The 11,988-nt window shown below is 53.7% G+C and overlaps 4 protein-coding genes across 4 annotated transcripts; 3 read left to right on the top strand and 1 right to left on the bottom strand.

Annotated features, from left to right (window-relative positions):
• Positions 1–550: 550 nt before the first annotated feature.
• Positions 551–1,535, top strand: MRS44_012680 (uncharacterized protein; the record flags this gene model as incomplete). The annotated part of the gene is made up of 3 exons (XM_046276075.2): positions 551–729; positions 795–1,013; positions 1,070–1,535. The coding sequence occupies 3 exons, from the start codon at positions 551–553 to the stop codon at positions 1,533–1,535; spliced, it is 864 nt and encodes a 287-aa protein (XP_046132859.2).
• Positions 1,536–3,294: 1,759 nt separating this feature from the next.
• MRS44_012679 (uncharacterized protein) lies at positions 3,295–4,526 on the top strand (the record flags this gene model as incomplete). The annotated part of the gene is made up of 3 exons (XM_046273797.2): positions 3,295–3,400; positions 3,509–3,685; positions 3,781–4,526. 3 exons carry the CDS (start codon positions 3,295–3,297, stop codon positions 4,524–4,526), a joined length of 1,029 nt encoding a protein of 342 aa, XP_046132860.2.
• Positions 4,527–5,186: 660 nt separating this feature from the next.
• On the bottom strand, positions 5,187–7,211 carry MRS44_012678 (uncharacterized protein; the record flags this gene model as incomplete). The annotated part of the gene is made up of 1 exon (XM_046280051.2): positions 5,187–7,211. The coding sequence occupies one exon, from the start codon at positions 7,209–7,211 to the stop codon at positions 5,187–5,189; it is 2,025 nt and encodes a 674-aa protein (XP_046132861.1).
• A 686-nt stretch (positions 7,212–7,897) lies between these two features.
• Positions 7,898–10,826, top strand: MRS44_012677 (uncharacterized protein; the record flags this gene model as incomplete). Its single annotated transcript, XM_046276076.2, has 2 exons — positions 7,898–8,401; positions 8,454–10,826. The coding sequence occupies 2 exons, from the start codon at positions 7,898–7,900 to the stop codon at positions 10,824–10,826; spliced, it is 2,877 nt and encodes a 958-aa protein (XP_046132862.2).
• Positions 10,827–11,988: the final 1,162 nt, after the last annotated feature.

Genomic DNA, 11,988 nt, shown 5'->3' with positions numbered 1-11,988 from the left:
CCCATTGGGTTGAGAGTGCAAGTGGCTGCGGCTCAAGTGCCTTAGGGTCGATCCCCATCATCTCCCGGCCCGTCCACTGAAAGGGGGCGCTCACACTCGAGAGTTTCAGCGGGCTCGACCCCCAAGGTTTCAGCGGACAGAAAGCTTGGCTTACAGGGCGTGAGATGCTTAGCCTTCCATCCATTCAGCGCTCGGGCCCCACAGCCCGTATTAATTTCTTCCAGAATCTCTGGCTCTTCTCCTTTACCCCCTGCGCCCGCCTCGACGCCTCGCCAACTTTAGACCTTTTTGCATCTCCATTCTTGTCTCTCCCTCTTCTTCTTCTTCACCGTGTCTCTCTCTTCGCGTCTCGTCTTGCACATCTCGGGCCATCACTCCTTTCATCGAACCTGACGAAACTTGCCCTTTCCGGCCCGGAGGACGGTTGTCGTTATCGTTTTGAGTCGTTTTATCTCCGTCCGCGTCCTCCGCTTCCATCTTCGACCCTTGACCGTCCCCCCATCGATAAACATCCATTGCGCCTGCTAGCCTTGCAGGAAACGCCGTCGAAATGCAGCAAGACATCATGGCTTGGTTCATGGAGCTGACGGCCTGGGTGGCGCCCTTCTTCATCGTCATGTCGCCCGTCCTGTCCTACAGCGACCAGATCATCTCCATGTACCGGAACAAGACGAGCGCCGGCTTCTCCCTGGATATCCCCCTCATCATGCTCGTCGCGTCCCTGCTGAGGTTGGACCTTTCCCTCTCCCCCACGGCGCGACACGTGGCTGACCCGCGCTCCTCGGAATATACAGGATCTTCTACTGGCCCCATGCCCAATACGATACGAGCCTCCTCCTGCAGTCGCTGCTCATGATTATTGTCCAAGTTGTCCTGCTCAAGGTTGCGCTCGACTACCGTCCGCCCCCGCCCACCAAGGGCGGAGAGGCCGGTCTCCCCTTTGCCGGCGGGGACGACACTCTGTTTGGCTTCCAGCGTCCTTATAACTTTTGGCAGTGGCGGTCACCCAGAAGGTTGGTGTCTGCTCCGGGATCCTCGGATGAGCGCTGGGGAACTAATTGATAAATAGGTACTGGCATGCCATCATGTACTTCGCCGGTGCCCTCTTCGTTCTCGAGTTGCTTCTCTCTCAGATTCCCGGACTCTACGGTGCTTACGCAAACGCCATTGGATGTATCGGACTCGGTGTGGAGGCGACGCTTCCCATCCCTCAGATTCTGATCAACTACCGATCCAAGTCGTCAGCTGGCCTGCGACTGTCGGTTCTGGCGGCGTGGATCGGCGGCGACACGATGAAGCTGTTCTGGTTCTTCACGGCAAAGACGGCGATCCCGTGGTCATTCAAGATCTCTGGCATGTTCCAGGCGTCGTGCGACTTCTTCCTCGGGTTCCAGTACCTCTTGTACAACAGCCGCGAGGTGCAGACGACAGTCAAGGAGCACCCGATGAAGGAGTGGACGACGCGGAGCCACAGCAGGAGCCTCACCCCGACGCGACACGCGGTGCCGTTTATGGAATCGGAGCAGACCGAGTAGGCGCCTCTCCAGGGTCCTAATCAATTATAGACGATGTAATGACATGGTGATGGTAGTTTTGGTGTGCGATACCAAGAGAGAGCTGCGACAGTGACGAGCCGTCAGAACAGCCATCCTTTACGACCACGATAAGGGAGACGAAAGGATGAGGAAGAGATGGAACAAGAGTGAGGTGCTGATGCCGAGTCAAGCATTGGAGGGTTACAAAGACGGCGCTGAGGACGTCGACTCAAGAACAGTCGAGTCGAGTCGAGCTGATCGGAGCCGGAGTCGAGACGAGATGAGAAGACGGAGCCGAGGTGATATCCATCTCGGACCGGGTCAGGAATTCATTGTATTGACTCGGCTGCTCCGGTCAAGTTGAAGCTCCACAATTCGGAGCAATCCTTGAACGATTGCCGGGTCTTGGCTCCATCTTGATCTTGGCTCTCGAGTCTTGGCTTGTTTCTGAAACAAGCACTAGCAAAGTGTCACCACCACCATCAGCACCACCACGCGCGACCGCCGTTACTTGTTGTTAGCGGGGTACCTACCACGAGGAACTAGATATAGACGTTTAGACATTCGCCATCACACACGAAGCGAGACATATAAGTATATAATTAATCACAAGCATAATTAATATTTCAACCAGTTCATGGCGCTTCTTTGTCTTGTTGTTGACCTCTGTCCTGGCCTGTTCGTGTTGCTTCCCAAAGTCACGCACTATCTAAATCTCACCACCTCATGCTAAGAGATTCCCAGCCACCAGACTTTATCTCCTGGCTTGACTTCTCTTCCTGAAGCACTCCTAATATAGATAATGGTCTCTAATGATACTCTCTCATCTCAAGCTGTCCTTCGTTGTCTGACTCTTTCCGCTCCTTCCGCTGTCTGTTGTCGTCATCCCAAAGTGGCCAATGTGGCCCGTGTTCCCGTCCCGTCTCGAGACCAACGGACTGAAACAGCCAAAAACAACCTCAATTCTCAATATCAAGTATTTCTTACGTCAACACGACATAAACAACCATATCCTATAGAGTTTTATTATTACTTAGACTTCTGGGTATTTTGCTACTGGTAAACGGCAGCAAGGTTGGTCTCGCTGTGGCTGTTTGCTTTTTCGAGGCACACCCCGCGTCGCCCAGCAACTAGAACCGCCAGCCTTAACTCGAGACCTTTAACGGCTATCTAGCCTCACAGAAGCCATCAAGTATAGTCTTAAACTCCTTGGGTGAGTATGCCATTTCTATTATTTCGTCCCTCTCTTTTACATCGTCCGTGAATCATCTTCGGTTTGCCCTAAGTAGGGCAAGCCTTCGTCCACATTCTTTAACCTCGCTCTCATTCACAACACAAGAAACAATAACTCCTTCACATAACCGCACACGCTCATTCACCTTTCAAACAGGCGTTCAGCTCGGGCAGCTCTATTTCGTTTGTTCTATCTACGTCATAGACGTTCACTCTTATTCATTCTCACTACTCAAGTCGAGTTTCGTTTCCTTGCGTCGCCTCTCTACCTTTTCTTCTCCTTCACACCCCGCGAGATCGTCAACTCGTCAAATACGTCGCGCGTTCTCAACAATCTTATTTCCCTTTGAGGTCAGTATTGTTTTCGCGTTTGAGACTTCGCGATACCCTTTCCTTGCCTCTATCGCGTGTTTCCTATCTCATCTTTTAACACTTCTCTTTCACTCACATCCTTCATCCCGGCCACAGCTGAGCCTGCAACTACCATCTCTCAACCATCGCTAACAGCATCATCAGGCAGATCATCATGGCCCCCGCAAACTCCAAGGCAAACTACAAGACCTACGAGGCCCAGGCCCGTATGGTCCGCGCCATCGTCGCAGCGCACCCCGAGGTGAAGTGGAACTACAAGGGTAAGAAGCATACTTCTCTCATATTCTTCTTCACATCTCCATATCCCCTTCCTGCGTGAAAAGCCCAACTTCAGAGGATTGACCCTTTTGTTTTCTCTTGTGCCGCAGAAATTGTCGCATGCTACGGCTCCGACATGACTGAGCATGCCCTGAACCACCGCTTCCGTCGCGTGCGTGCCCAGGCAAGCATCATCTCCGAAGCCCGCGCCCGCAGTCTTGACATCAAGGAACTTTCCACCGACGAGAACATTCTCCCTGCCACCCAGGGAGCCATCGACAAGAACAGTACGGCTTTTCCTCTAGCCCCTGCTCTCATGTCTTTACACTCACATATCTCATCACCCGTGTGACACATCTCACTAACTCAACTCTCTTCTTAGACATTGCCAAGTACTTTGGCCAGTCTACTGCGGATGGCATTCAGTTCCAGTTCCGCACCATCAAGAAGGATGCTGAAGCCCTCCGTCAGACCGCTAACGACGGCGGTGACGTGGCCAACTGCCTCTCTCTCGGTGTCGGCTCAAACCTCGCCCCGGGTACGCCCTCCAAGCCTACCCCGTCTCGAAGCCAGCCCGGCAGCCGCTCCGGCAAGGGAGCCAAGCGCAAGGTCGCCGTCGCCCCCTTCTCGAGCCCCATCAAGCGCTCTCTCTCCGACGACGAGGGCGAGGATGATGAGCTCAACTTTGACGAGATGGACGTCACCCCTTCGAAGCGCGCCAAGACTACCGGACGCGGCCCTGCCCGTGGAACGACGCCCTCCCGCTCTGCTGCCGTCAAGGCCGCCGCTACCATCGCCGAAGCCGCACAGCAGCAGCCCCTGAGCAGCGGGTCGTCCCCCGAAGAGATGCCCGCTCCCGTCGTCGCGCCCATCGCGGCCCCGGTTCTCACCCATCCTCTCCCTCCTCCCAACACCATCCGTCCCCAGTCCCTCTTTGGCGACGTTGAGCGCAAGCCCCAGCCTCAGCAGCCCCGCGGCTTCATGACTAACCATGGCTCTGGTATGAGCTTCATGGGTGCTACCACGCCTTGGCCTGAGCTCAACAGCTTCTCCAGCAACAACAGCAGCTTCATCAACCACGATGATCTGCACTACATGAACTATGACGATGGCGAAGGAGAGATCTAGGTCTCATTTCGTTCATCTGAACCACACTAAATGATTTGAGTGGTGAAATCTGTTTCGCATACTCCTTTCGAGTATCGACAACACGCATCATTCAGATCGAGCTACGACAACTGTATTATACAGTAACCCCCCGGAGAAAGAACAACTGCCCCGCGTACCGTATTAATTCTTGGCAAAACAAAACACCATGGCTATTTCGGCATTTCGCTCTGGCATCTCAACAAACGATGATGCTCTTTCACTTCTGCGACATGGCCAACTCGCCCCCTTTTCGCAGATACCCAACAAAGGACACACAAAGGGGTCCTTTTTCATTCATTCGTCTTCTACGTCTCATTTTTCCTCACGACAACGGTTCATATACCAGGATCTTTCACGAGGTCTACAAAGTGCGAGCGCGGTTCTTTTATTTCTTGGGCGGTTTTATCAACGTCTTCCCCTCACGATCTATCTATGATTGACTGTGGAAGGCCATGGGAATGAAAAACTCACGGGGCGTGTATGGGAATTAGCTAGCTAATCAACCTCAATCAACACGTAAACGAGTCTTGACGTGACATGACACAATCCTCACAAAGCCACTGATGTACGACAGACTGTACTTTTTACTGTTTTGCATTACTAGACGTGTAACCTTGTGCTACAACCTCCCCTCACCAATCAACTAGAAAGGACCTGCCATAGAGCATCCTTCTCCACAAAGTCGTGATGAATCAGGTTAACCAGCCAGTACTCGTCCTTGATGCCGCTCAGGAGCTTCTCGCTGTCCGACCCCCGTCCGTACACCTTGGCCCACTCCCCCCAGATGCCAAACGCCTCCTCGCACCAAGCTCGGAAACTCACCTCCTCGATAATCGTCGGCGTGATGATCTCCTTGCCCGGGAACACGCCCCAGGTCACCGCGTTGGTGCTCGGTCCCGCCCCCGAGGACCCGTCCACGTGACCGCCCTTGTCCGACGACACAAAGTCTCCCTTTGCGTTGCCGGCGTAGAAGCACACCGAGTCGCATAGCTCTGATGAGTTGAGCTTCTCCTTGAGCACGCTCCATTCAGATGCGGGGATGAAGAACTCAACAAATGACTTCTGGAACACGAAGCCATTGGGTGGACCCCAGCCAAATGTGCCATCGCTGGACCGGAGGCCATTGACGGCGGGCTGCGAGGCGACAGTCCACCAGCCCTTTTGGTTAAGCCGCAGGAGATGGGGCTGGATCGTTGAACTCTCTGCAAGCAGCTCCTCCTCGCTCCAGGGAATGGCTGAAAGCTGGCCCTGAATGTGCTTGACGAAGAGGTCGTTGATATCCTGCCGTGTCTTGGGGTGACCCCAGAGCTTGACTGCCTGCGTGATGGACATGTGGAGGCTTACACCGTAGCCGTCAATCTCACCGTAAGCGGGAGAACGGGCGTCACCGAAACGACCGTTGGGGAAGTCATCCCACGTAGCCTCACGGCCTAGAACGCCTTCGCCCTCCGAGATGGCCAAAGTGTTGGCGCGAGTGTTGATGGCTTCGGCGCGCACGCCGGCCTCTTGTCCAGTGGCCTCCCACTCAGGGTGTGTGGCTGGCCGGTCACCCACAATGACTCGGTTGTGAGGATCTGAACCGACTGATGAGTGTCGCCTCGAGGCCCGAGAACGAGAGTGGCTTCCAGAGCGTAGGTTGGAGCTGCCGTTGACCTGGAGGGCGGGGATGGGAATAGCTTCATCCACCACAAGTGCCTCCTCGTCCTCCGGAGGCTCAGGGATGAGATTTGTTCGCTCGAGGATAAAGGACACGGCCTTTTCAAGATTGAGCGTGTAAAAGTGGAAGCCCTTAGGACCTGGCGTCTTGCTCTTGATATCCTTGACCTTCTCCACGAGCTCACTAACAATATCTACACCCACCATCTTGACCCGTTCATCATCTCCCTTGACGGCATTAAGACGGTCGAGGATATCATCGGGAATTTGGGCGTGGCTTAGTTTCGTTGTGCGCTTGATCATCTGGTAGCTCTGAATCGGCATGAGACCAGGAATAATAGGCAAGGTCTTGAAGGCACCGCTGGGGTGATCGCGGAGGGTATTCTCGAAGTGCTCATAGGCCTTGATATCGAAGAAAAGCTGGGTCATGATGAAATCGGCGCCGGCTTCAACCTTCTGGACAAGGTAAGGAAGATCATGCTCCAAGCTCTGACCCAGGGGGTGACTCTCCTCTGCGTGTCCCTCAGGGTATGCCGCAACACCGATACAGAAGTAGTCGCCATGAGTCTTGCGGATGTACTTGACCAAGTCAGCCGCCCAATTGAAGTCCTGGCCGCCGTCATCCTCTGAGTCGTCTGGGTCGCGATATTCTTCCCTTCGAGGAGGGTCTCCCCGTAGAGCCAGAATGTTCCTGATTCCCAATGCCTTTGCATCCTCCAGCGCCTTGTCGATAAGCTTCCTGCTCATATTGGTGCATGTCAAGTGCAGACATGTTGTAAGCCCCAGCTCCCTCTGACATAACTCAGCCAACTCCAGCGACTTCTGAGAGGTGCTGCCGCCGGCGCCCCAAGTTACGTTGACAAAAAGCGGTCGCAGGGCTCGCTCCATACGATGAAGACGGTCTCGAAGGTTGGAGAAACCCATAGCAGTCTTGGGAGGGAAGAACTCGAGAGAGAAGTAGCTGCCATCAGCCGGCAGAGCGGCGATGCGGTCCGTGATCCTGTCCATTGCGACGGTAAAAGCTACTGCTATCGTAGACGGCGTCTTTGAGGCTTCGAGTTGGGTATGATGTCGGACGTCGGTGCTGCAGTTGGGCGGATATCGTCGGCGGGGGGCGTTTTGTTCGAGTCAAAGCCTCGACGAAGTTCAAAGGCTAAGATAGTGCGGGGATCGAGAAAGGAGGATCCAAACCTCTCTTATCTGAAAACGTATGGCTTCTCCTCCGACAAGAGCCTCAGTCCAAAGGGGATAACTCGGAGAACAAGAAGGCTGACTTCCTCTGGCTCGGTTTTCATTTGGAGGGGATGGGATGGGATGGGATTGACGAGTTTTGTTTGGCGGGGCATCTCTGATAGCGGGGTTCAGAACTGGAAAGCACGGCTTAGGTTGTCGCTGTCGGCTTTCAGAGTCCGTTCTGGGTTTGGCGCCTGCCCGGGAAAGAGCCATGACGCACCGATTCCCGTCCAGGTCGCCAGCGCGGTACCTGGGGCCGGGTATCATGCAGGGCCCATTTGCGCCCATTGGATACTGTGACCCAAGTACCGGCATGGCCCGAGCTCTGATTTTTTGCACTGGACCATCGCGTGGTTGATATCCTCTCTTCCCTTGCTCAGTTCAACTCTACCAGTGTAAACTCCTACACTGCTCGGCTTCTCCCTCCCATTGATGCTCCCTCGCATCATGCCGACGCTCCAATGCCGTTGCTGCACGGAAGGCTCATGAGCTGCGCCGCGGCTCGGCGCGCTTTGCCGGCTATATCGAACTCTATCCGGAGCGCCACCCGGCCGCGTTTAACGACACTTCACACGACAACTCTTGGGACAGTCTCGCGACGATGGTACGCTGTCGATCTTACTACCTTGGACGAGAAGTGGCGAAAGAGATGGGAGGAATCCGAAAAGGCTGAGGATGCTGCTCAAGCCAAGGACAAGCACTATGTCCTGCCCATGTTCCCGTACCCCTCCGGGACACTCCACCTGGGTCACCTGCGTGTATACACCATTGCCGATGTTGTCGCTCGATTTCGAACGTTGAAGGGTGATAAGGTGATGCTACCAATGGGCTGGGATGCTTTCGGCCTTCCTGCTGAGAATGCCGCCCTCGAACGAGGCATTGCTCCGGGAACTTGGACAACAAGCAATATGGCCAAGATGAAGGAGCAATTGGAGCTCATGAATGGAAGCTGGGACTGGGATCGCGTGCGTTTGGTCCGTCATGCCGGATAACCAGTGTCAGACTGACAGTTATTAGGAACTAGCAACTTGCGACCCCAAGTTCTACAAACATACCCAGAAGCTCTTCCTAATGCTATACGAACGAGGACTTGCCTACCAGGCCGAAGCTGAGGTCAATTGGGACCCTGTCGATAAGACCGTGCTGGCGAATGAGCAGGTGGATGCCAATGGCTGCTCATGGAGGTCTGGTGCCAAGGTCGAGAAGAGACAACTCAAGCAGTGGTTCTTCCGCATCTCCGAGTTCCGTGAAGCTCTCCTCGAGGAGCTAGATGCCCTCGCCAAGGAAAACGCTTGGCCGGAAAGAGTTCTGGCTCAGCAGAAAAACTGGTTGGGTAAATCGATGGGCGCTTCTGTCAAGTTCCCTGTCTTGGCCATGGGTCATGATATCCATGCTGCTATCGAAGTCTTTACGACTCGCCCCGATACTCTGTTTGGTGTGCAGTACATAGCTCTTGCAGCCAGTCATCCGATTGTAGCTCAGCTCTCAAAGGCAGACCCTGAGCTACAGGCCTTCCTCGACACTATACCAGGACTGCCCCCAGACTCCAAGGTTGGCTATTTGTTGCCTCACGTGCGGGCTATTAACCCGCTTGCCTACCATGAGGATACCCCAGATGCCACCAAAGTCTCGCTTCCAGTCTACGTGGCGCCCTATGTCTTGGGCGACTACGGTGAGGGTGCTGTTATGGGCGTCCCTGGCCATGACCTGCGAGATCATGCCTTCTGGAAGGAGCATCATTATGATCAGCCTGTCCGTCAAGTTCTCTGTGCCTCAGAGGATGAGACGACGACAGCCATGAAGAACGAGCCCTTTGTTGACCATGGAATCATGACAGAGCATAGCGGCTCTTTCAAGGGGAAGCATTCTGTTGCTGCTGGAGAGGAAATCATCAAGTTGCTCGAGGGAGCAGAGCTTGCAAAAACCGTTGAGAAATGGCGTCTGCGAGATTGGCTCATCAGTCGCCAGCGCTACTGGGGCACACCAATCCCCATTGTTCATTGTGACTCGTGTGGTCCTGTGGCTGTCCCTGACGAGCAGCTCCCTGTGGAACTACCTGAAGTTGACTGGGCTTCGTTCCGCAGCGGAAATCCTTTGGAGGCTACTCCTGAGTTTGTCAACACGACCTGCCCCAAGTGTGACGGACCTGCTCGGAGAGATACAGACACCATGGACACTTTTGTCGACTCGAGCTGGTACTACGCCCGTTTCACAGACCCTCATAACGAAGAGCAACTATTGTCTCCCGAAGCTGGCAAGACTCTTCCCGTTGATACATACATCGGCGGTATTGAGCATGCCATTCTTCATCTGCTGTACGCCCGCTTCATCTACAAGTTCCTCGCCTCTACGCCACTTCTCCCCCAATACTCTGATGAGACGTCCCATACTGCTGAGCCATTCAAGCGTCTGATTACGCAAGGTATGGTCCACGGCAAGACTTATATCGACCCTGCAAATGGTCGCTTCCTCAAACCTAATGAGGTCGACCTGTCAGACCCAGCCCAGCCCAAGGTGGTCTCTTCTGGGCAGCTGGCCACCATATCGTATGAGAAGATGTCCAAGTCCAAGCACAACGGCGTGGACCCTGTTGGTTTTATCTCTCAATACGGCGCTGATGCTACCCGAGCACACATGCTCTTCCAGGCACCAGTTGGGGACGTCCTCAACTGGGATGAGGCCAAGATCTCGGGTGTCACTCGTTGGCTCCAGCGATTACACGATCAGATCGTGTCCATCGCTGCTGAGCCCGTCTCCAACACAATGTCCCCTCAAGAATACTTGACTGACAAGCACGGACGTCTTGGGTCATTGTCTGCAAAGGAGCTTGCGCAGTGGGATGCTGAGGCAGCCATCTGGCGTGAGGTGCAGCGCACCATTGCTTCGGTCACAACGTCATATGAGGAGGTTTACTCTCTCAACACAATCGTCTCGGATCTTATGATCCTTACCAACAACCTTGTCGAGAATTCAACGGCCAGCCCAATTATTAGACGCGAGGCCGCCCAGGCAATCATCTCCATGATGGCGCCCATCACGCCGGCTTTCGCCGAAGAATGTTGGGCTACTCTTCATCCCTCCGCGACTACTTCCATGTTCCGCTCAACTACTTTCCCCGTGCCAGACTCTTCTCTGACTGAGCTCGTACGGCCACGGGTGCAAGAATGTGCTGTCCAGGTCAATGGCAAGGTGCGTGGAGTGGTAAAGATCCCTCCACCGCCAGCCAATCTCTCTGGTGACGCGCTTCGCGACTGGATGGTGAAGGAGATTCTCGAAAAAACTGACGAGGGAGCCGCGCGCTTCTCCAAGGGACCATATGACCTGCGTTCCGCGAAGAGGGCCATTCCCGTGAGGGGCGGAAAAACCATCAATTTTGTGCTGGGGAAGTAATCCCATCAGCTATGTATTCGTATATTGTGATGACTAGACTACCTAGATGACAATAGACATGAGGAGATACCCGACTCTAAGCATGTGGTGCCTGCGACGTGTGATGGCATCTTGAAGTTTGATATTACCAAGCATTTATAGTTCTCGGCGGCCATATTTTGGCATAGCGATGTTCGGAGGCTGGGTTTGATGAAGATGCCCCTTACCGAAGACCGGATGAGGGGTATCACGGTGTTGTGCCCCTGAGTGGGCATGATATGCCTGTCATGGATGTGCTTGAATCTGAAAATGAGGCTAGATTCACCATCGACGAGTACCTTTTGGCACCCAAACACAGTTTCGGCAATCTCGCTGCTTTATTCTTGCACTGCCACACTTGAAGCTTCTTAAAACCCCCGTCTCACGGTGGTAAAGAAACTATACGGCCTCTCTCTCGGCCATGCAATGAACCCCGCAAGACCTTGTGGGATGAAACGGCGACGTTCTTACTGAATGATTAATCTCCACTACACAGACTTCAGCGTGCTAGACTTTCGGCTGCTCTCCAACTTTTCTTCCTCTTTTGATCGTGTATGGAGAGGTTATACGGTTGAGTCTCATACACTAACAGTTGGTCCCCAACCGCATGTGTGGCAAGTTAAGCTCTTTTTTAGCTCATTCGCGATCATTCTTTACCTCCCGCTGCCTCTACGGTGAGTGAATCCCGAGATAACCCCGCTCTTCAACAAACCACAATGGTGTTCTTCACGATACGCCGGAACTCTCGAAGACCTCACCCCGGGGCTACACCATTGTTACGCCGACTCCGGACGTAAAGGAAGACATTAATGGCAATGTGTCCTTGATGACCGCGGTATATAGGCTAAGTGGAATCCCTCTCTGATGGGTCTCTTCTCATTATACACATTACGAACATACATTCATTACTTGGCATCCACTCAAGCTACTTACACTCGCTTGGTTTTGCATTCTTTGTTTTTGAACACGTTTTTTGTTTGATTTACCCTTGGACAGGGTTTCGTTCAGTATCATTATCCACTCTTTAATTACAGCATACGACCGGTCAACCTTATACTGCCCATCATATCACATTCGTTTGGCATCCATCCTTTCAGACTGAATCGACAGGTTTTCGTCAACGCTCCAGACTAAACTGGGAGAT

This window comes from Fusarium solani (assembly GCF_023522795.1).
Source record: "Fusarium solani strain SB1 chromosome Unknown bctg00000008, whole genome shotgun sequence".
Taxonomy (NCBI): domain Eukaryota; kingdom Fungi; phylum Ascomycota; class Sordariomycetes; order Hypocreales; family Nectriaceae; genus Fusarium; species Fusarium solani.
Note: the sequence above shows the minus strand (reverse complement) of the source record. Positions and strands in the feature narration are given on the sequence as shown.